Source organism: Aulonocara sp. 'chitande type north' Nkhata Bay, linkage group LG7, assembly GCF_057382095.1.
Source record: "Aulonocara sp. 'chitande type north' Nkhata Bay isolate Kocher_YH1m ecotype deep benthic linkage group LG7, A_spYH_male_GT1.1, whole genome shotgun sequence".
NCBI classification, from domain to species: domain Eukaryota; kingdom Metazoa; phylum Chordata; class Actinopteri; order Cichliformes; family Cichlidae; genus Aulonocara; species Aulonocara sp. 'chitande type north' Nkhata Bay.
Window position 1 is genome coordinate 49,061,646 of NC_141350.1, and position 23,918 is coordinate 49,085,563.

At 39.1% G+C, this 23,918-nt stretch overlaps 4 protein-coding genes across 7 annotated transcripts in view; 1 reads left to right on the forward strand and 3 right to left on the reverse strand.

Annotated features, from left to right (window-relative positions):
- Positions 1-5,221, reverse strand: part of dym (dymeclin) — a 60,985-nt gene extending 55,764 nt beyond the window's left edge. The window contains exons 1-2 of one of the 3 annotated variants that reach the window (XM_086300969.1): positions 4,958-5,221; positions 3,735-3,941 (exon numbers count right to left, since the gene is read on the reverse strand). In XM_086300969.1, coding sequence (XP_086157095.1) covers positions 3,735-3,874 — 140 coding nt within the window. In that variant the 5' untranslated portion in view covers positions 3,875-3,941; positions 4,958-5,221. The remainder of the gene's footprint in view (positions 1-3,734; positions 3,942-4,957) is intronic. The other 2 variants (XM_086300967.1, XM_086300968.1) reach the window with 2 other exon arrangements.
- Positions 5,222-7,318: 2,097 nt separating this feature from the next.
- c21h18orf32 (chromosome 21 C18orf32 homolog) lies at positions 7,319-9,022 on the reverse strand. The gene is made up of 3 exons (XM_086300974.1): positions 8,877-9,022; positions 7,879-8,079; positions 7,319-7,657 (listed from the first exon to the last, which is right to left on the reverse strand). Exons 2-3 carry the CDS (start codon positions 8,056-8,058, stop codon positions 7,592-7,594), a joined length of 246 nt encoding a protein of 81 aa, XP_086157100.1. The 5' UTR covers positions 8,059-8,079; positions 8,877-9,022; the 3' UTR covers positions 7,319-7,591.
- Positions 8,941-17,143, forward strand: rad1 (RAD1 homolog (S. pombe)). The gene is made up of 7 exons (XM_086300973.1): positions 8,941-9,087; positions 9,435-9,672; positions 9,786-9,894; positions 9,985-10,142; positions 10,358-10,458; positions 11,406-11,504; positions 12,755-17,143. The coding sequence occupies exons 2-7, from the start codon at positions 9,478-9,480 to the stop codon at positions 12,930-12,932; spliced, it is 840 nt and encodes a 279-aa protein (XP_086157099.1). The 5' UTR covers positions 8,941-9,087; positions 9,435-9,477; the 3' UTR covers positions 12,933-17,143.
- On the reverse strand, positions 13,533-17,756 carry brix1 (biogenesis of ribosomes BRX1). 2 transcript variants are annotated; one of them, XM_086300971.1, is made up of 10 exons: positions 17,557-17,746; positions 16,265-16,376; positions 16,128-16,171; positions 15,974-16,044; positions 15,834-15,883; positions 15,670-15,743; positions 14,650-14,700; positions 14,354-14,455; positions 14,123-14,251; positions 13,533-14,029 (listed from the first exon to the last, which is right to left on the reverse strand). In XM_086300971.1, the coding sequence occupies exons 1-10, from the start codon at positions 17,704-17,706 to the stop codon at positions 13,784-13,786; spliced, it is 1,029 nt and encodes a 342-aa protein (XP_086157097.1). In that variant the 5' UTR covers positions 17,707-17,746; the 3' UTR covers positions 13,533-13,783. The 2 variants fall into 2 exon arrangements, with proteins under 2 accessions (XP_086157097.1, XP_086157096.1); XM_086300970.1 differs by having other exon boundaries at positions 13,533-14,251; positions 17,557-17,756.
- Positions 17,757-23,918: the final 6,162 nt, after the last annotated feature.

Sequence of the window (23,918 nt, forward strand, 5' to 3'; positions counted from 1 at the left end):
CACTGTATTTGTTTACAATATGAAAAATAAGAACGCTTTCCCGATCTTACATAGCTTCTATCATTTAAAAAAAAAAAAAAATCATCATAACGAGAGGCACACATAATTTCTAAGAAGAAGATCAAATTGTTTTATAAAATGTGAACAAATATAAAATAGTTTATTGTTGCTACCAGTTGTACACATCTGGCTACAGGGCTCCACTGTAATAGTTCATCCAGATAATATTTCAGGTTCTTTGAACAGACAGTCTGTGGGGTGGATAGGAGAGTAAGATGTGACAGGCTGTTGTTGGTAGGTAGCTCATTTGTCTGAACTAGTGTCTAACAAACAGTTCAGGTCGTTGCTATGATGCTGTGGAAATCTAAAGGCTCTTATAACTATATTACACAGCATGCTTGTAACCGCTATGTGCAAGGTGTCTAATTTTTTTATGCATTGTGGTTATCTCTGTGCCGCTAACCACATGATTAACTTTAGTCATGTCTGTTGTATCCCAAAAGGTTGATTCTGTTCATCTGGATGTTGCGTTTTCAGTGGGAGAAACGTTCCGTCACTCATCCAAGTGACTTCTTCAGTCTCAGCTGACTGCAGGTTTCCCCAATCTTATAAACAGTACATTTGCATAATGCCTGAAACCAGCACCAATGAATGAACAATGGGCTGGGAGGTGAGTTCCTTGATCATTAGTAGGCAAATTCTCATGACCATTGATCAACAACTACTGATCAAAGCACTGATCAAATGTTTCTCCCACTAAAAACGCTACGTCCAGATGAACAGAATCAACTTTTTGGGATTTACTTACCTGGATGATTGAGCATCTGCTTTCTATTGTCACAATGTTCTAGAAATCATTTTAAGTTTTGTTTGGTAAGTTTATATATTTGTTTGTTTAAATCCTAAAGTTCATAAAGAGACTAGCAAAAACAATATTAAAGAGCCATTTCTCCTCTGTACTTAAACACTGTAGAATTCCAGGCCATGTTTGAAACACTCCCATCTAGTCACGTATGTGCAGTTACACCTGTTTGCTGCAGACAGAACAACCTTTTGTTGACAGGTTTAAATGTTTGTATTTTGGCCAAACTTACAATTGCCAGATTCTGATGCAAAATTCCTTTCCTGATCATTGTATGACATTTTTGTTTTTAATTTTTTAAATCATAGACGATATGTAATACTGTACAACAGATTAATGGGACAGCAGTGCAGAGGCTTCAGAACTTGCCTTAGAATTCTCTGGTTTAAAATATTTCTTTAACATTACCGGGACAGTTGTCTGTATTTTCACTGCTGCACAGCAAACAGTGACTGTTGATGATTAATTTGACAACTTTATTTGTTTACAATTTGAAAAACAAAGTTTAAAACATTGTTCCGTCACTCAGTGTAACCCAGTAAACTGAAGAGTCCATCAAAGTGACCAGTCACAGGACCCCAGGACCCCCATCCTCCTTTCGGCTCTGCCTTCAGACAGTGAAAGTATAGTAAGTAGCAGAGAGTTACTCACGAGACTGTAAAACTGTAGCAGCATGTAGCAGCACGTCCAAAGCAGACACTCTTGTGTGCACGATGGCTTTTTTGGTGTGCGCAGCTGCTGAGTTTAACGTGCAGGCGCTTCCATTTCACTCAGATAAACAGTTGTCAATACAGGTGAAGAACAGAAGAAGAGGCAGAGTTTTCTCAGATTATTAGTAATTAAATCATTAGTGGTTTATCTTCCTAATACTTTGAGAAATCTGTCTGTTCTTCTGCTGTATTGACAACCATTCCTGTGAGCAGCTTTAGAGTTGGTGGGAACCTGATTAAGTGTGGTGCCAGACTTGACCATCTTTTACATTAACAATACCCCATACTATTACTCTTAAATGTAACCATGACAACAGCAAACACTTATCCTGACCTACACCTAATTTTACTTTACACCATTTCCTGTTTCTGTGCTATTTTAGCTAGCTGCTGGCTTCAACTACTTATTTATCATGGCACAAAGACAGTGACACTGGCCATCATTCAACTTTCAGAACAAGAGGAAATTGTGCAAAAAGATGTGTGTCCACAAACAATCAGTTTGAAGGTCTCTTGTTTGATCACGTCTCACCATGTGACTTTTTGCGTTTTAAATAATTAAAGATTTATTTCTTTTTGTTTAAAGGCCAAGTGCCTTACACAACTACATGGTTATAAGCCTTTGAACAAATAACAGAAGTAGAGCCATTAGGGACAGCCAAACCCACTGTTGCAATACTGGAGAAGAATGACACGCATAAAACGCTGCATGAAAGTGCTACATATGTAACCAAGCCATTAGAAAAAGCAACAATGTTCCACTTTCTGAACCTGCAAGTGCTCAATGGGTTCACATGACTTTCATCATTAAAGGGTGAACATGAGGTTTCTTAAAATGTCATACAACAAAATTTGTTAAGAAATCTCTGTGTGTCCTTCTGTAGCAGACACAGCACTCCAAGAGCACTAGTTATTATAAATTACCATTCAGTAGTTTGATTCAATATAGCAGCAACCTGATATTTTAGCTATTTGTGTTTATCTTATTGAGCAGCAATTAGAGTGTAAGGGCAAATACACACAGGAAGAAACTAACACCAGAAATTTCAATGTTCAAACGGACGACTTGAAGTGATGATTACTCATGACCGACCCCCACTGTCCAAGTATACAGCAAACTGCTGTATACTTGGACAGGGCTCAACTTTTTGCCTTAATACAGACAACACTATTTCTCAGTCTTATTTTAGACAAACACTAAGTATGAATGCAAAATGTTACATGTGCCTTTTGTTTCTGTTACTTGGTAGATACTGTAGCTATATTTATTTTATGAATGGAAAACATCACAACATTAGTAGATTAATATGTAACATCAGTCAATCAGTCATGGTCCACCTGAAAGCGAGAACAAGGTGCCTTTCCTTCTCAGTGCTGTTTACAAAGGAACTAAACGTTAACGGTTAACTGGTCTGATCACAGCCAAGCAGATCAGCAGCCCTGTTAGATCATTGCTCAGGTGATCTCTGCAAACCTCCGGTTTACAGTTTAATCTTAAATCTCGGGTGTAAATCTTAAAAGGACTTTCTAACTAGAAGGCTTTGTTCCCTTGTGGTGGAGGGAACAAACCATTATTAAAAACATCAGGGTATCTAAGGGCTGCAACCCAGGAAAATTCACTTATGTCAATATGAATTTTTCCTCCACTCTGTTTGCCTTCCTGACTTACTGCTTGTTTTGTTGGTTTTGATATGTGAAGGTTTCATCTGAGTGATTTAAAGCGTCACATTGTGTATAAAAGTTATAAAGTACAGTAAAGTGGTGTTTAGATGTCATAGCCTCAATTATTTGACTTAGCTAATAAATTACTAATTAAGTAATTGAAACGAGCAGAGTGATGCCAAGTAAAAGTTATGTGGACACCTCCCCACACCCGATTGTGTTGCGAGGTGGGGCAATTGTTTATTGGGCTGGCTATGGAACATCCTAGATATGTCTGATGGGACTAATGTGCTAGTAGGGTAGGATGTCACCGGGGATTGTAGTTGCCATGGATGGGTGTAATTGGTTTGCAACAATGTTAATGTGAGTGGTCTTTTTAAAGTAACATAAATGCTTGGAGACAAAGCAGAACACTGCAATGACTGTTTGCGGTTTTAATGTGATGGCTGACAGGTGTATTGAATTTCAGGTGTGTGCCTTAACACAGTGTTCCTTTTTACCTGCTGGTGGGACTGATGAAGGTGAAGGAGATGAGCTGGTTCCAGAAAGGGTCATTCTCCGATATGGACTCTGTGCCCACCAGGGCCTTGAGGCTGGGATTATCGGACAGGTCACTGACCTGACTGGTGTTGGCTCCCATCTTTGCTGGCTGTGCTCAGCCAGACTCGCTGCTCTTCACTGCTTTTTCACCAGGCATATGCCAAAACCTGGGACAAAGAAAATGCTTTAATCTTTGGAGGCACAAACAATAAACAACTGGGCTTCAAATTAACTACAGAGTTAGCAAGTTCATTAAGGTTAATGTGAGAATGAATGAGCTTCTGCTTACATTTATACATCTCCTACACTCAGATCTAAATAGGAATAGACAGAGGCCATCCTTGTCGCTTTGGGCTTTAAGAAACAAGGGCACCAGGGGTGCCAGGGATGACTGTGGTTCAATTGGATAGGTTCGATCCCTGGCTACTGCAGGTTGCATGGGGAAGACACTGAACCCAGAGTTGCATTCACTGGAGTGTAAATGTTTGATTAAAAGCACTTAGACATATAAAATGTGCTTGTATGAATATGTGTGAGTGTGTCTGTGTGTAAAGTTGTGATGACACGTGCTGTATAAAGTGCTCTCAGAGCTTAAGCGCAAGAGTGCTATATACGAGTGAGAGCCAGTCTATATACACTCCTGGTTCTTCATGTTCGTGCATTACAAAACCTGTAAAACAGATCTCACCAACTCAAACACAAACTCATCCTTGAAAGCCAAAGTTCACAGCATCACAGCAGGACGACACACACTGAACCAGGACATGGCTTTTGTTTTTTTTCTAACGACACACCTTAGACACACAGGTGTAGTCAGCATAAGTGAAGTGGAGTACAGTATTTACAATATTTGCAGTGCTAAACCATAAAGGACAATTTTTCTTTCTCCAGCAAGAGCTAAAATTACGTTTTCATATTCATTATATTATTTCAACATTTACTTTAAATGACACTATTTAAATATTTTTTTTAAATCTACTTGCACGACGTTAGCTTGACCATACTGATTTCAAGCGCAGGAAATAGCCTGCAGCTTAGCAGTTTTCACAGTAAGCAATATAAACTCAAAGTCCCACATAAGAATGAAACAGGGGCTAATAAATTTCTCATTGAGGAGTGCTTTGGTTTAGCCAGTGGTTAATAACGCATATACAGAGAGCAGCCAGCTGACCGCTCAGCTTACCTGTCATAAACGCTTCTCTCAGCTCTCCGCGGCTCTGCCGATTCCCAGGACCGTTCAGGGGCGACTACTGTCTTTTAAAGTGACCTGAAGTTTAGTCCAGTTGATTTATTAAGTACGAATGACAAAGGAAAGGGTCTGAAATTGTTTTGTAATTCAGACAGTTAAGTTTACTCTACATACTCCTTTCCTCCATGTTTTCCACGTAGCCACCCTGTGCGTAATGACGACATATGGGCGTTTACTACATCTTCTTCGTGTGTTCGTCTGGTTGGAAGCTATAGAACTGCTGCCCTCTATTTTTATAACTTCTCTATTTTACATTTTTTTAATAACTAGTGCATGCCCATGCTATCGCATTGTTTCGGCTGTTCGTAAACTAACAGCAAAATATATATTAATAACATAAGATTAAAAAAAATAATAGTGGCAGTACATGTTGTTTATATGTTTAAAAAAAAACAACTTTTATTTTAGGCTATTGCTAGGTGATTTTAAGCATATATATTTCGAATTATGGGGTGTCCTGAGGCATCTTGGAAAATTGGCAGCCCGGTCAGCATCATGGTGAACGTGTTTGAATAAGGGGAAGCCAAGTTACACAACAGAACATATGCAGACACAGTAACAAGTCAATAATAGCATTCACTTCACTGGCTTAAATGTGGCTGATCAGTGTAGGGTATATTCCAATACTATAAAGATATTAAATGTTATTAACTATATTTTTCCTTTTTGAGCAATGTGTGACAAAGACAAACGTTTCCCAGCTGCTTCTATGTCTGGAGTAATTCTTGCACTGTACATGCAACACTGTTACTACTGGCAGTACACATAAATGTCAGGTCTAAATTTTTAGTTTATACCTACTTATACTCTACTCCCTCTTCACCCACGACTGCAGACCTGCTGATGGTTCCAACACCATCATTAAGTTTGCAGATGACACCACGGTGATTGGCCTCATCGGTGACAACGATGAGGCCGCCTACAGGGAGGAGGTGGATCGTCTGGCTGAGTGGTGCGACAGAAACAACCTGCTGCTTAACACCGAGAAGACCAAGGAGCTCATCGTGGACTACAGGAGGAATGCTGACCCACATCCACCCATCCACATTAAGGGGACGGCTGTGGAGCGTGTGAGCAGCTTCAAGTTCCTGGGAGTCCACATCTCCGAGGATCTCACCTGGACGACCAACTGCTCCAAGCTGGTCAAGAAGGCTCACCAGCGCCTCTTCTTCTTGAGGACTCTGAGGAAGAACCACCTGTCCTCAGACACCCTGGTGAACTTCTATCGCTGCACCATCGAGAGCATCCTGACCAACTGTATAACAGTCTGGTACGGGAACTGCTCTGCCTCGGACCGGAAGGCGTTGCAGAGGGTCGTGAAAACTGCCCAGCGCATCGCCGGAGCACCACTTCCTGCCATAAAAGACATCTACAGGAAGCGGTGTCTGAAAAGGGCTGGGAAAATCATCAAAGACCCCAGTCACCCATCACATGGACTCTTCACCCTCCTGCCCTCTGGGAGGCGCTACAGGAGCCTCCGGACTAAGACCACCAGGTACCGGAACAGCTTCTTCCCCACAGCTGTCAGACTCCTGAACTCTGCCTCCTGACATCTGATGGATGTCAGGAGGCAGAGTGGACTGAACATACACACACCCACAATGGACAACTGTACCCTCAAACACAATAATAACATGGACTGAACCACCACTCACAACCACTAGCACTTTATATAGCCTCTGTAGAAACTATCTACACCCTCACTTATCTTAACTGCACTACTGTATAGCTCTGTGTAAATAATCATTCTGTACATTCGATAATCTTTAATCCTACAACTGTTTACAACTTGCATAGTTCCCATTTCTGTATAGCTGTATATCCCAGATTCTGTAAAGTTATTTATTTCATATTCTGTATAGTTTTTCATATTTATATCCTGTTCATATCCTGTACATAGCTTGTACTCACTACAGCCTGTACATACTTATAGTTATAGAATATTCACAACATACTTCATACCGTGTACATTATAACATACCATAATAGACCCATTTCTGTAATATACTCACATATCTATATTATTGCTAATATATATTGTAATATATCTATATCACTAAAGCACTTCTGGATGGATGCAAACTGCATTTCGTTGCCCTGTACCTGTGCATGTGCAATGACAATAAAGTTGAATTCTATTCTAATTCTATTCTATTCTACTTTCGTGTCAAGTTGCTAACATTCTTTCATATTTATTTTAATTATTTCAAAGTTATATGAACAAAACAGCTTTCTTAACAACTCAAATATGAAGAGAACACATTATTCAAAATGAAGAAAAAGCAGCAGAAGCACTTAAGAGGTCTTGTTTATTTTATTCATTATTTATGCTTAAAGTTTAACTTACAAAATCTATGTCCTTCAATACAATAAACAGCTGTATCAATTAATGATTAACAGAAAATATATCAACAAGATGGATGACAAAAATAAAAACAAGCTCCAAATAACAATTGGAAGGTTATAAAATCCAATTAATTCTAAGGTGATTTATAAGTTAATTTATAGTTTCTCTAGAAGAATTAAATATTTACATTGTTTCTGAAGCATTGAATATATTTTGAGGCGTCAGTCTGTCTTCTTATCCGTTGCTATTGTAGATCCATTAGCAGTGGCCTCGCCGTTGCTTTCAGGCTGAAAAACATGAGTGAAATTTTTTTTTAAAACTTCAAATCAAATAACTATGAAACTTATACGTTAAAAATGACACAACACAGAGACCCTTTGAGTGGCTCCTATTAGTTTTACTATCATTTTTAGATATATTCGCTCTATATACCAGAGCTGGGAAATATTTCCATAATTATTTTTAAGTTTCTTAATGAAAACATCACAAAAATTTTCCATTTACTTACCTTGCAAGTCCCATTACTCTTTTCACTAACTTTTTGGTCATTAGCACTGGTCTCCTGCACTGCCTTTTTGCTCCAGAATATATTAATAATGGGTGAAATAAAAGGATAGAGATAAGGCTCCAGGAACCTCTTGTAGACCCACAAGAGGACAGGAATCACAATACAGGGAATGCACACCATAGCTGGTAAAAATGGAAAAACCTACAACAGAGAAAAAATATTGTGAGTTGTAAAAAAAAAAAAATACATAGTAAGTTTATGGTTGGTTGTTGAGATATTGCTACAAGGTTCCTGTAGAATGATTTACTAACATTTCATGAATTTATTAACATTTATACAATAATTAAAAAACAAACAAACAAACAAAAACGACAAAAACAAAAACCCCACATCAAACAATCCAACATGCACTTTAAAACACGAAAATAAAGCAAAAAACATATTGGTTGAAATGACAGAAATGTGTACATAATTTGAAAAGTAACAGAATCTTGCTTTATAAATAGGTTACACAAATTTAAAAAAGAAATTTATGGCATATTTACAACAATTACTGCCTACGTTAATTTTAAACTCTTCTGGTCTATATACGTTAAAAATGACTGTACTGAGACGTTTATTATTTTGTTTGTTTTATTTATTCTGGCAGCTTGGGTCTTCCACACCGAGCGACCTGTCAGCCATACTGACGTTTTCAAAGCTAACCTGAGCTACCTTAGTTAACGGTGGAAGGAAGCTTTCTTTCACACGACTACACAAATTACTCTGTTCGTGATTTCTGTTGTTGTGTGCTGTAAATTGTTTTTCGATCATTTTTTAACTTGACACAGTTGACACACTATTGGTTTCATGCTCTCTAAGCTCAAATAAAACAGTGAGCTAAAGCTAGCGTCATATCACACCCGGTAGCTTGTTATGAAAAACTGTCACCAAAGTTCAGACAGGAAAATAAAAAGATTTGAACTGTTAAACGAGGAAAAAAGAATAAAGACTCTCACCTCTCCCAATCACAAAATGATGTTGTCACGCACTACCGATGGGCAGAGTATGTTTTATGGCGAAATATCTGGAATGTTGCTGACGTAAGACGTACTTTAATCCAACTTCCGTAGAAGAAGAGCGACAGGCGGAAGTTGTTCATCACCGGGCGCCTTTCTTCAAAAACAATCACAAGAACTGCTGCGTAACAGCTTTATAAGAGACACGAAGGTAGTTACAGTTTTTCTGGGGAGAATATTTTAAATACATTAATGTATAGGAGAATCTAGATAGTACAAATGTAAATTATATTACCGTTAATTCGTGTTTTACGTCGTTTTAAACTCCAAGCGAGCCACAGTAAAAAAAAAAAAAAGCTTACAAGCTTAGTACTTCAGTAAAAGCAAAGTGACAGTTCGGTGTGTGTGTGTGTGTTGTAGAATCGACACAAATCACTTTGGCGCATTTACATTCTGTCCGATTTAGAATATAAAAGATACGCCATTCAACAAAGTTTTACCTTCATGCGCATGTGATGTATGATTGGAGCGGCTAATTCGATGTGTTTACCTTTACAGGGACCTCACAGCGGGTATCTGTGCGCCTTTTTTCAGCGCTAAAATGCCTCTCTCCACTCAGTCGCAAGGCGATGACGAACAGTACGTTTTAGTGGCGAATTTGGACAATGCTCGCAATCTCTCCAACATCCTGAAAGCAATCACCTTCAAAGATCACGCCATCTTCACAGCTACAACCAACGGCCTTAAGGTCACAGTGGAGGACTCGAAATGTCTGCAGGCCAATGCCTTCATCCAGGTGTGTTTCTCTTGTATTTTGTCAGTGAACATACTTAAATGAGCAGGTATGTTTACTTTGTGTTTAATCCTATAATACTGATACCTTAGTGAAGTTGTACTCGTGTCTCCCAGGCTGAGATCTTCCAAGAGTTCACCATAAGAGAAGATCTGGTGGCTTTTCAGATCAACCTCACTGTTCTCCTTGATTGCCTCAATATATTTGGTGGAACCACAACACCGGGTAAAATTCATAAAAATAAACGAATTAAAAAAAAACCCCACCTGAGATGGGACTCAACATGCTTTTTATCTGTTTCTTGTGATGCTGCAGGTGTATCAACAGCCTTGCGGATGTGCTACAGGGGGTATGGGTACCCTCTGACGTTGTTCCTGGAGGAAGGTGGTGTAGTGACCGTGTGCAAGATTAACACGCAAGAACCAGAAGAACCGATTGACTTTGAGTTCTGCAGCACTAATGTCACGAACAAGGTTAATTTCACTTTTTCTGTTATTAAAACTGGAATATTAAATATACAAAAAAATCAGATGGGAAACAATAAACCAATGCAAACGAATCAGTTCAGAAATTACAGTTTCTCTGGTTTCCTTACTTTACAAATCCAACGGGCATAACACTATTTGCAGGTGTTAGAAAAACAGGAAACAACTCAGTAACAACTGATGTATCCCTGGCTCTTTTGTAGGTGATCTTGCAGTCAGAGAGTTTGAAGGAAGCCTTCTCTGAACTGGACATGACTAGTGAAGTGCTACAGATTACCATGTCCCCCAGCCAACCATACTTCAGGTGTGCTGTCCTTACTGTACTTTTTCTACAGTGTCGTGCTGGTTTATGATTACGTTGCTGACCTTAAAAAAAAATCACTGTGTTTAAAATGACTGTAAAGTCCTTTACACACCAAGAGCATTGGGGGGGGGGACAGATGAAATTCAGAATTTAGTACACAACATATGTAAACACTGAAATGGTAGAAACAGAGACTCTAGGTTCAGAGCAACAGGGAGAATTTTGCGGTTTCATTCAGAAGTTGAAGCTGAATCACGACCGCTTATGTATGTACATCTTTCCAGATGTCATTAGGGTAGTTTGAATTCTTGTGGGCAGAGTTAGGATCACATCTGAGGGGGCAGAGAAGTCATTTTGTAGAACTGATTGTGTTTCTGTATTGAAATTGTGTTGTTTACTTTTGCTGCATCACCAGTTTTCAGTACCGGTGTGTGTTTTAAGCTACAAGTAGACTTTTGCTACCAAATGCAGTGGTTTGATTGGCAGATCTCTTTATTCTCGTTCTGAAAATTGAAAAATATCGGAGTCCGAAAAACATTTTCAACGCACAAAATCTTCAAATTAATTCTTTTTATAAGTCTGGTGTGTAAAGCTCTTAAAAGAAAAATCACTGACGATATCCACTGGGAAAAGTATTTGGGATTAGACATAATCCACTTCTGGGAAACTAAGTCTTCTTAACGGTAAAGTTGAGGCATGTTTTATGCTGGATTGTATCAATTTGATTGAAGCTAACACTAAATATAATGTATAGCTAAGCTAAAGGTAGGCACAGTGACTTTCTTCAAGGATTTGTTGTAACAAAATAGATCTTTTTCCTGTCATTCATTATCAGTGTGCTGAGGTAGTTTGCAGTCTAACTTTGCCCCCTCTGCATTATTTTTGAAAGTGCTGCTCTTTTTACCTTTCATTTATATTATTATTATTTGATTTGTTGATTTTCTAAGGTTGTCAACGTTTGGGAATGCTGGAAATGCTCATTATGATTACTCCAAAGACTCGGACATGATGGAGCTGTTTAAGTGCACCGAGACACAAACGAACAGGTTAGCACACGAACACATGCGCAGATTATTTAGACTGTAGAGAACACAAACTAGCCATAGGTGGACTGGGAGGACAGGAAGCACCAACACAGCGACTAAAACCAAATGTCATACACAGTAGAGAATGACATAGCAGAAAATGTGTGATCTTTATCTCGCTGTAAAGTCAGTCACGACTGTCTGTGACTGACTTTACTCTCATTTTCAGTCTTGACCCTTTTACATGCCTGTTCACGCATGGTTGCCAGGCAGGTAACTCTGATCATAATGTGAAAAAGTTGAAGATGTTGACATGAATAAATCCAAATATTAAAAAGTTATAACCAAATATACACATCTTTCCTTTGAGAGTCATAAAATGAGTATATCTGTTCAGTCACTGTGTCAAATATACCCTTGGACAACAAAGTTGATCAGATTCTCCAGCATCAGTCGGGTAATGCCAACAAACTAGACTGTAAATGATGACCTCCAGCAATGGTAGAAGTCATTTTTAATGAAACATAAGAAATGCTGGAATATATTTGTATTAAACTGTTGTTTAGCATTTTATTTTCTTTAAATCTAGTTTGTTTTATTTGATTGTAATTCTGAGCATTTTGTGGCTTATGTTTTGGGAAAATAATAATAACCAAAGGGCAGTGATAATATTTTTTATTATTAACAAACTAAGCTTTGAAAATATTGACACTCACTTGTGTGCACACACTAATAACTAGTGCCAGTGTCCTTAACCTAAGTATGAACTCGGATAGGTATACACTCACCTTGTAGGCGCTCTAGAAATTCCTGGAATTGGAAATACTTCACTCAAGTAGACTCCCATGGTTTGACCTTGTGTTGTATACTTGTGTGCAAACTGTAATTGCCAGCATGGCTCCTAACCAGAGGTCTGGCCACAGGACGTTGCAGCACCTGCATGCAGGTGTTTAGGATTATAATCATTTCCCCGGTGACTCTTCGTCCCCTTTACATCTCCTTAAAAGCAGACTTGTTATAACTTATGTAATAGAGCTTGTTAACTGGATACATTTGACTTGTAACTGAATAAAAAGCACAGAAAAATAATGACATTTACAACTGCAACTGGATATGCTGACACTAATGAGTCAGCACTCCTGGATCCAGTGTTAAGTGTTTTCTTGGTCTTTCTATCGTATCATGTTAAAAATCTCTGCAAGAGAAATAGTTTAGGCATAGTTTCAGCGTATCCCCGTGTAATGCTTTGTTTGTATTCTGTCTGCAAACAGATACAAGATGTCCCTCCTGAAGCCGTCCACCAAAGCCTTGGCTTTGTCCTGTAAAGTCTCCGTCAGGACAGACAACCGGGGCTTCCTCTCTCTGCAGTACCTGGTCAGGAACGACGACGGACAGATCTGCTTCGTAGAATATTACTGCTGTCCCGATGAGGAGGTGGAAGAGAACTGAGAACACCAGATTCAAATCTGACTTGTAATAAGCACCTTAACTACACACCGGAGTCCAGTTTGCCAGAGGAGGCAGGTATGGAGAAAATGCCGGACTTGTAATGGGCACAGTGGAGTAAACAGAAAATGAACTGATTCATCATTTGCCAGATTTGAGAGATGTTCTTATGCTCTCTATGATTACGCCACACGTCATAATCGTAGCTCGATGTGCTGCAGGAGTATACAGAGGCATGTTCGATGTGTGTTCAAGTACTCTATTGATTACTATGGTGACTCAGCTGTTTTCAGTCATAAGTCTCACAATTTGTGAATGTTACTCCTGAATTTGAGTCTACTTGTTAAATGCAGCTCTCTTTATATTTGCATATCAGAGCTCGTCTTTTGACATATGCTTCCAGATGGCTGACAGCCTGTAAAACAGGACACATTAGACCCAGCTCACTGATCTAAAACAACTAGACAGTGATCTAAAACAACACCTATTCTACCTATTTTGAATAGGTGTGATTTCTCTTAAGCTGTGGACACACTTCCTCCAAGTCTATGCTGACACTATTCCAAAAGCCTTTTATGGAGTATACATCACAGGATACAGAGATCAAGTTGGTATTTTATTTCTATGACATAGAAAAGAGTTTTTACTCCAACTCAATAAACATTACATCAAGAAAAACTTGTTTATTAGAAAAAGAAGAAAGGAGTTCATAAACTGGGGCAACAAAACATGATGCATATTTTCCCAAGGACTGTTTCTAATACTGTACTTGAGTCCTGACTGTGTGGTGACATTCCCATATTTTTACTGAATAATGGCAGCAGCATTCACTCAGCTTATTGCAGTCCATCCAGTTACCTGCGTGCCATCTGCATCCTTTGTCTTTTGAAAGCTTTTTGTTTTTTCTTCACCACTTTCGTCTCAGGCGCTTCCATCTGAATGTCAGCGGGCTTTTCCTCAGCCGGTGTCAGGAAGACATCCGCTGTAACGTCACTTTCCAGGTCCTCCTTCGCAGACGTCTTCTTTCCTTTCTGCATCTCCTTTACCATCTGCTTCTCTCGCACTTTGGCTGCCGCTGCCAGTCGCATCTCTCTCCGGTGCTGCAGGAGCATACAGAGAGATGTTCGATGTAAGAACATTAGTATATCAGGAACATTAATTGTAACTTCAGCTATCGTGCAATGGATTTTTACCATGTTAGGAGAACGGAAGTCTGGGTTTTCATAGAGCGTAGGCCCCCCAAAGCTCCCCTGAAAGATCTTCATGAGGTTAAGAACAAAGCGAGGCCCAATCTCCACTAGAGAGCCATCTTCCTCAATGATCTGAACACAGCCAGAGGAAAATAAGAAATATTTCATTCGGAATCTGCTCAAGCCAGGGATAAAATATCAAATGAAATTTAGAAAAGTATGGCAGAAGAGTACCTGGTAGTTTCGAAACCAAATCCTGTTGTCTGCAATGGTGAAGGTGAAAACATGGTCCACAAAAGGCTGACTCTTAGGATGGTAGCGTGGGGTGGAAAAGGTCTACAACAGAAAAAATGAATGAGTTCAGTCAGAAAATACAATTTGTTCAACTCTTCAAGAAAAAAATGTTTAAAAAAAAAAAAAAATCACATCTGCTCCGTTCTTACAGTAAAAACATGATATGTAATCGGACTTTAGACTGAAAGTGTCAAAAACTGCAATCAGTTTACATTCACGCTGTCCTGGAAACGCACCTGGATGAAGAGCTCTTTCAGTAAAGCATAGTGAGGCTCCTTATCGAATTTCTGTTGAAGAAAATAAAGAGTAAAAATAAAAACTTCAGCTCTTGCTCAGGCGTTTTTTCTTAAATTCAACTTAAACACAAAAAACCTTTCACTATTCAGATCACAGGCCGAGAATTTTATATCAGAGCGAAGACATTGTGCAGAGTTTTGTGACGCTATTTGTAGGGATGGGAATTGAGAACCAGTTTATGTAGAAAACCGATTCCCAGAAGTCCAATTCCTTGGAATTGTTATTCTGCCTTTCTATCGATCGCTCTTATTGGTTCCTGCACGGTTCACCTGTCCGAGGAGGAAAGTGGCGACGCAGTCTGGAGCGTGGATATGGACACTTACTTTTATTGCACAAAAGACTGAGATAAATGGTTAAGTGGAAAACTGGACAGAAAAAACTGCATTATGCTGCTAACACAACTTCGGCACTTGTGTGGTCTGCTTTGTATTCTCCAAGAGAAAGATCTTAGTGTTCTCATTAGGGACTTGTGTTAGTGTGTGGGGTTGTAGCCTCAGGTTTATATTGTTAAATAGTGTGTTTCAGCTAAGTTATAGAGTAACATGAAAGTAATGTAACGAGTACTGTAAGGAATTATTTTTCCAGGGAGTAATTAAGTAACGTGTTCTGTGTAATATGTCTAACATGTTCTGTGTAACCTGCACAAACATTTAACCCACAGCATGCAGTTAATTTGCATGAAGGTAATTTCTATATTGCTTCTTAGCAACTGTGGTGACTTTCAAAACGGACCCAATGACAATCGATAAGTAATCGAATCGATAAATGATATTGATCTTGGAATCGCTAAATTCTTACCAATTCCCATCCCTATTTCCTTGACTACACTAAACCATAAATATCTGATGTGGTGTTGATGAGACTCATAGTGCAACAAATTCGGAATAAAGACATACTGATTATAAACTAACAGCAAGTCTAATTTATTACTCCCGGCTTTATGACCCAGTTCTACTCACAGGATCAAACGAGAGCAGCGGCCTGGATCCTTTGAGGCAGTTTCCTGTCAGTTTGAGTTCGGCCAGTGTGTGAACTGTCAAAGAGGAGGGGCAATGCAATTATTTTTCCCAACGTATAACAAATGATTGCTGCATTTGAGGGCTTTGGTGGCGAAATAACTTACTGTTCTGGACTAGGAACTTTGCAGAAGGGCCATGGGGGCTGTTTGAAATCCTACAGGACAAGAACATGATTGAACTTAGTTCAGATTGGCTCTCCTATGAGTCTGATGTACACGAGATGTAATACCAATGAAATTCTCACCACATGTAGAGGTCCTGCTTCTTCTTGGCCTCAAAATAGAGGCACTTGTTGCAGTTTTTGATCTCACAAACCTGCCAAACAAATGACTTTATTCTCCTGGATGCTTTACATATGTTATGTAAGAGTGAACTAAGATGTTAAACAGCAAACTTACCTCGTTTATGACAAACAGCTTATCCTTTCTGTCCATTTTTGTGTCTAAGCACAAGATTTGTGGGTTAGTAAGGTAAGACAGATAACACAGGTGTTTGTGTGAAGCAATGCTGTAGGTCAGTGCTACATGACACTAACCTGCCTTTGCATGAGGCATCATGGTCCTCAGGTCCTGCATCAGGTGTCTGGTTCTGAAGTTGATCCCTCTGGAGGAGAAAATCAGAACTCTTTCCTTGTTGGTCCATTTGCCCTGTTAAAAACAGTTTAGCTCAGAACATTGAACTAAAACAAATACCAGTTTGCAATTTCAGTCTTAAAATGCAACAAAACAAAGAAACAGCGTTCTTCTACTACGGTTCAGAACAGATATGGGTCTGCCCGGGAGTTTTTCCCTGTCTGCGGAAGGCTGTTGGTCCATTGTTTACCTCAGCTGTCAATTCTAGGTAAGAGGGATCCACATTTATTCAATCTGGAAGAGACCGTCAAACTTTGTGGAAGTAGTACAGGTCAGTGACCTTTGACCTCCATACTGAGGTGAGTTATTGAGGATATGCCGAACCTTTCTGTTGGTAAAAGCTGCTGTTTTGATGCTTTGTGAATAAACCCTCCGATGTAAGCAAACTGCTTATTACAGCAAAACCTTTTTGGGACACAGTCTACTTTATAGCCAAGTGCTGTTGTTGTTTAGCCAGTGACTATGAGTAACAGCAACAACATCAGGAACAAATTAGCATGTTGTTTCCATGTACAAAAGCACTGGTTTGAGGTGAGGATAACGAGGATGACGTTTTCTTAAAATGCTGGTGAGCTTCTCTCTTTTCCTTTGCATTTTTGTTTCTTTGATGAAGGGGACCCCTTCTCCACAACTATAAAACACAAGCATAATCCTTCAAGTCTTGAGTCTGAAGACGAAGGCACGAATTTAAATTAGCCTCATAGTTCGAGTTCTACGAGTTCTCTTCCTTTGGTGTTTTACACATGTAGCCAAACTTCAGCCTCACATGTAAAATTGGACTAGGTGGAAATGTCCTTCCCGGCCACTGTATTTAAATAAGCTGGGGGAACATGGCCGCCGCCACAAAAAAATCACGAGCCATTTATGTATTTTTAATGGGTTAACGATGCGTTTATTAAAACGCATCAATTTGTTGAAAGGAACGTAATAACACACTATCATATTTTTGAGCACAACATTCTTTCTTTTTACTATTAATTAGCCTTAAATACCGACTGTACGTTTAAGAAGGAAGTTTGGTTCATATCTGTGTCGATATCAGATTGGGAATGTTAGGATATAACGAATTCCTCTATCTGATGCTACACACTGAGTAGGTTATAGATAAGTAAGTGAAGTAGCGCGTAGTTGGTAAACTGAAGTTGGCTCACCAGCTAAAATAGTTCAGTGGACAATAACACGCTATAACTCTGACCTGAGAGATCGGTGCTGGCACCGTGATCTCATGTTCCTTCTCTCTTCCCACTTCCTCTAGGTCTTTGCCTTCATCTGGTACCAGTTTTCCTTTTTTCGGCTTGAAATCAACGGAATCCTGGCCGGCACGTTTTCTCTTGAACGGCGACATGTTTGCACGCACACGGAAGTCTCCTAAAACTTATCCGAAGAAAAAAATATAACATAAAACAAAAGTTAGAGTGACCTCTAGTGTCCTGGAGATGGTACCCCCAACGTCTTTTTTCCGATGGAGGCTCTAGAAGAAAGAAAGATCCCCTTTTTCAACCCTGGCATTGGAAAAAAATTATTCATTTATTCGTTCATTTATTATGTAACTCCTGCCTGCCATAGAGACAGGAGTGGCATGATGCCAATTCCTGCCTCCACCTGCCTGCCTAACCCATTCTATGGCTGTGTCCCAATTCAGGGTCTGCACGCTTGAAGTACGCGCACTACGCATACTACGTACGGTGCGTACTATAAGTACGAGAAGTGCGGAAGTGAGAGGCTTGTGAAATGGGACGGTATACGCTTCGTCGCGCTGTTCAGGTTGCCTAGCAACCATGATACTAACCGCGAGACACGTTACATACAGCATTGTTTGACAGAAATGAAGGAGAAAAATGTTTTGTTGGTCATTCATTTTTGTCATGACATCACTTTGATTAGTTGAGTATCTGAGGCTGAGACCACAGGACTGTAAAACATGATTGTTGGGCGTCATTTCAGTGCTGAACAGTCATGTAAGATTAGTTAGTAAATAACAATTAGTTAATGTTGTTCATGAGACTAAAATCATCTCACTGTGGTAATGTAAATATAATATGGCCTATATAATAGATTAGATTATTATGATATATATACACACACACACACACACACACACACACACACACACACACACACACATATATATATATATATATGCCAAAGCGCTCCCAGGCGGAGGATAGTCCTCCCCCAACTGCTATCAGGGCAGGAGACGTTCACACCTGTGCGTCCAAACGGCAAATGAATCGCGCATGAGCGAAGTCGCTGCTCCCGCACTGACTGTAACGCAGTCAATTCTTCTTTTACTGTTATGCTGTTTTGTGGATCACAAGGTTTAAAACTACTTATAAACACACACTCTCACACACAAAGTAACTCCACCAGAGTGCCAATTTCGGGTCACTTTTGCCGGTCCAGGCCCGGATAAAGGAGCAGGGTTGGAATTGTGACATTAAAAAACAATAATTGCTAAAAGAAATTTAATTTGTAGTTCCAAATAAATTCTAACTGCATTTAGGACGTTTTTTACTCACTTTATGTCTCTTCCACGATATTATTTCTCTCTCCAACAACTTAGGTTACAATTACATTAGCATGATCAATTATGCAAATTAGGTGATGGCGTCATTTGGTGACTTCTAGCGACTTTTAGGACAACCAATAGTGATTTTCCTTACTGAGGAGTTGGCAACACTGGCGTGCAGACCCTGAATTGGGACACAGCCTATTTGTTAAGTAGCTCCAGGATGAACCCTGGGTTCCCTGTACTAAAAAGGTCAATCAGTTACCGGGTTACATCGCCATGGTAACTCATTCTGAACCTTAAGTGATCGTCTGCCAAAAAGTTCTTTCTGGTATTCGCCAAAAAAGTGATGACTCGTATTTTAATTGCTGTAATTGACTTGTTGGCCTATAACATGTGAAGCATGTGCCAAATGTTTCCCTTGTGATCGCTATTAAGTCATCTTGAGCCACAAACAACATTCTTGCTACAAGGTAGAAAGTGAAATTAGTTTTTGGTAAGGTTAATTTTATATGACCATTAAAGAGTCTTGTTGACATTCAAAATGTCTTTGAGGGGGCTGTATCAGAAATGGCAACAAATTAGCATTATAGTTCTATAAAGATATTTTAAGTGACCAAAAAGGACTTGATTGGTTATAATGTAGGTACAATAATAAGTCATGTTTTTAAATAGACTAGAATAGAAGAGAATAATCCTTTAATTGTCACACAAGGGGAAATTTGGATGTAACAGCAGCAAGAAAGACACATATACAAACAAACAGTGCCCAAGACACAGAACAGAAACATACACAATTTTTACATATTTACATGAGAGGCAATGGTTACCAAAAACAGAGTACTGTACCGTTATTAAATTAAATAAAATTAAATAAAGATAAGAGGCAAACCCAGGTTGTAGTGTGAATCGGTTGATAAAATAGTGCAAGTTACAGCACTGATGTAAACATCTGTGTTTGTTGGGAACGTTTTGATTGTACAGTCTGACAGCTGCAGGGAGGAAGGACCTGCAGAAACGCTCCTTCATGCATCTAGGATGCAGCAGTCTGTCTCTGACGGAGCTCTGCAGTTCAGCAACATTTACATGCATGGGGTGGGAGACTCTGTTCATCAGAGATGTTATTTTGGCCAGAGTCCTTCTGTCTGTTTAAGATAAGATAAGATAAGACTTTATTGATCCCACAACGGGGAAATTTTTGCATCACCTCAGCTCAGGTACAGATATCAGAAGGAAATACAAAAATACAAATAAGTACAATCAATGAAAAAAAGTAAGATAATGCACTATATACAGTGGTAGCATACACAGTATGTGATTATGGATATAATTGGAAATATGGAAGACATAAACTATATAGCTTGATATAGCTATTGTACCACTACTATTCCTATTTATAGACATGTACACACACACATGTACACACTAAATATACATATGTATACATATACAGACATATATACCTGCACATGTCCGTACACATGGAAGGTCCATTATGCATTACCAATACAAGCAAACATCTTACATGTAAAAAACACTTTCTGGCACAACGCCAGATTAGAGATGAACAGGTATGAACTCTCCACCGACTGAACTCTTGATCAATGTCACAATTCCTAAATGATAAAGTTGTGATACTGATAAATTTGTTAACTCGCACAATTGGCATTTTTCCCAGCTTTTCTTCCTGCCTTGAAGTCAGCTACACTTTACCAATATGTAGCTCTTTTCCCGTCTTACTGTCCAAAACACTGAAAGCACTCACAAATTCATACAGCAATACACTTTATTTACTGTTATATTGTTTTTATGTTCCCATTTCCTGTGTTGTAAAGCACTTTGTGATTTTTATCTGTGAAAAGCGCTATATAAATAAATTTTACTTACTTACTAGCACTTTTAACACAAAACAGTACAGTTTTTTTTCTCTCATGTCGCCGATTTAGTAGCTGTGTTATTTTGATTCTCTGTTAATGTAATAATCAGTGTGATTGCCAAATCACCCCTTGCATGTGAACGTGCTCACACCTACAGTGGGGAAATGTGATCCCCTGCTGAAATTGTAAGTTTGCTCATTGCCAAAGAAATGAAGATTCTCTCATTTTTCTCATGTTTTGCTAGTTTCATTTTTAAATGAAAGAGGGATAATATCAATTTATAATCCAGAAAAAAGCATCTCTCCACCACCATGGGCAAAACCAAAGAGCTGCCAAAGGATGTAAGGGACAGATTGGAGGCCTGCACAAGGCTTGACTGAGCTCTAAACCATCAGCAAGAAGCTTAGAGAGAAAGGGAAAATTGTTGCAAATATTTGGAAATGGAAGAAATATAAAATAATCATTGGTCACCCTCGGTCTAGTACTCCATGAAAGATCTTCCCTCATAGGATGAAGATAATCATGAGGAAAGTAGTAGATCAGTCTAAAACTATACAGGAGGCTCTGAAGGCAGTTGGGACCACCATCACTAAGAAGACCTTTGATAACACACTATGCTGCAGTGCATTGACGTCTTGCAGCACCACCAAGGTCCCTGTGCTCGATAAGGCAAATGTTAAAGCCCATCTAGTTGCCAGTGAACATCTAAATGAAGCAGAGAAGACTTGGGAGAAAGTACTGTGGTCAAAAGAAACTAAAAATCATGCATGGCATCAACCCAACCCGAACACTATTCCCACAGTCAAGCATGGAGGTGAAAACGTCATGCTTTCGGACTCCTTTTCTGCTAAGTACAAGACAGCTTCACCACACCAAAGGTCCAATTTTCCTATTGAACATCTGTGGAAGGAGCTGAAGCTTCCAGTTGCCAAGTGGCAGCCAAGAAACCACAAGGATTTAGAGAGAAGGGCCAAAATCCCTCCTGATCTGGTTGCCAACCTGGTGACCAACTATAAGAAACGTCTTACCGCTTTACTAGCCAAAAAGTGTTTCTTCCTCACCAAATACTGTAAAAGTACAGGTACATACCTTTTATGTAATGTGTGTGTGTGTGTGTGTGTTTTATATTTTCTGGTTTTATCTTTTGTGTCTCTCCATTAAAACTACCGTGAAGATTAGAGACTGTTTCTTTAGAGACATTTCTTTGTAAACGAGCAAACTAATTCTGCAAGGGATTGAATAATCATTTCCCCCAGAACTTGCTCAGTTGACCAAGTGAGTTGGTAACCAGCTATGTGTGACCGCTTATCCTGATCACCAATGTTAGGGTACAGGATGCTGATAACGGCTGGTTATTTTTGAAATACAGTATGACAAGACGCTTATGTTGCTGCCACGGTTTCCAGGCTGCCTGCACCACACAAAGTCCTCATCTTCATCTCTGCTGTCACACAACATATATCCTAACCCTTGCAGCCATGCACCCATAGGTCTTTTTTCTTTCCTTTTATTATTCCCTTATTAATGTCATCATGAGCCCTGATGTCTTTTCTTTTCTGGGCACTGATGATGACAATACCCAGTGGGATGTTTTCCTATATGAAGAAGAATAGCATTCAAGTCATTGTTACCACTTCCTAATCTGCTTATAATTACCTGCTCCTTCCTGTTGGTGGAAACAATACTGCAGACACGCAAAGGGTTGCGTGTGGAGAAACATACACAAAAGGCATTAATCAGAACAAAGTAGATTAGGAAAAAAAATAAAAATAAAAAGACCTCTGCAATTATTACTGCATTGTCCCAAACAGAGATTTATGTAACCATGGACTAAATCCAAAACCCGCTGACACAAGCCGCTGTTTTACTTGTTTTTGAACATTATATATAGGTTTTATTTTTCATCTTTGACCTCCATAAACACGAGATGAAGGCAGATTTAAAATACGTAAGGTCCTCTTTAATTTTTTATTGTAACATGACTCAAGTTTAGTTCTAAGTAGGTTTTCATGTGCTCACAATGACTAAGGTGGAGCACGGTGGGTGAGTGAATGATTGATTATAAAAGAATAAAACACAGAGGTGTGGCAGTTTGGGTGTCTTGTAAATTACCTTTGTTTTCAGCGAGGTACATACTAAATTTAGGTCTTTAGTAGTTATTTCAACAAGCATCAAGCTTTCTTGTTAGCACTAGAGGGCGCCATGAGCTCGTGAAGACAGGGATGTGGAGGAACGAGTAGTGAAAGATTGACTGTGACAGTAAAACACATGTATTTCTCTCGTATTAGCTTCCCTTTATTGCCTCTTTGTAAAATCCAGGAGATAATTTAACCCTGGAGAACCCATGGGGTCAAATTTGACCCCATCGTTTCCCTAGTAAACCAATGGGGTCGGATCTGACCCCATTGGTTCCTCAGGGTTAAGAAGTACAAGTGTTAAAAGTACAAAGGTGGGTAGACATCGCCTCTCTTTTCTTTTACTCTCCAGGCATTTGTGTGTCACTGGTACACGCCATTAACACTGCTTTTTGTCTTCCAGATGGCTTCTTTCTACTGAAGGGAAGTTTAAATGTCTTGAACCTGCAATGCAAAGCACTGTGAGATAGCATTTGTTATGATTTGACACTAATAATTGAACTAGAATGTAAATGTAAAGTTAAAGAGTCAAACTTTGAAAATGGAACTTGAAACTACCACAGATTTTAAGTTTGGGGTTTTGTTAAAAGACAGAAAATCAGGGCGCATGCACAGGATATTAAGGAAATTGAAACCAAATGTAAGGATGCACACACAAAAAAGACACTTTGTTTCAAATGAAGTTTTTGATACAGACTGATTAAAAGGAAATTAGTTAACTGATGGATAAATGCATGAGAGGAAGTGTAGTGATACCTTCTGATCTGTAACCACGGAAAGTTAAAGTGATGTGCTTCCAGTTTGTGAAGAGAGAGCAGCAAAACTGGCAACCCCCAAGGGAAAATTGGGGGGGGGGGGGGGATTAAAACATATGCTGAAAGGCTAATCTAACCTGCAGCATTTGCTAATGTGATGAACGGAAAGGACTTGATTTGAATGCTTCACGTATTTTTCACCAGAAGTCGGATTTTAATTTTAATTTTATTTATTGTATTTATTTTTAACATTAATTAACAACTTCTGAGTCTGGAAAAAA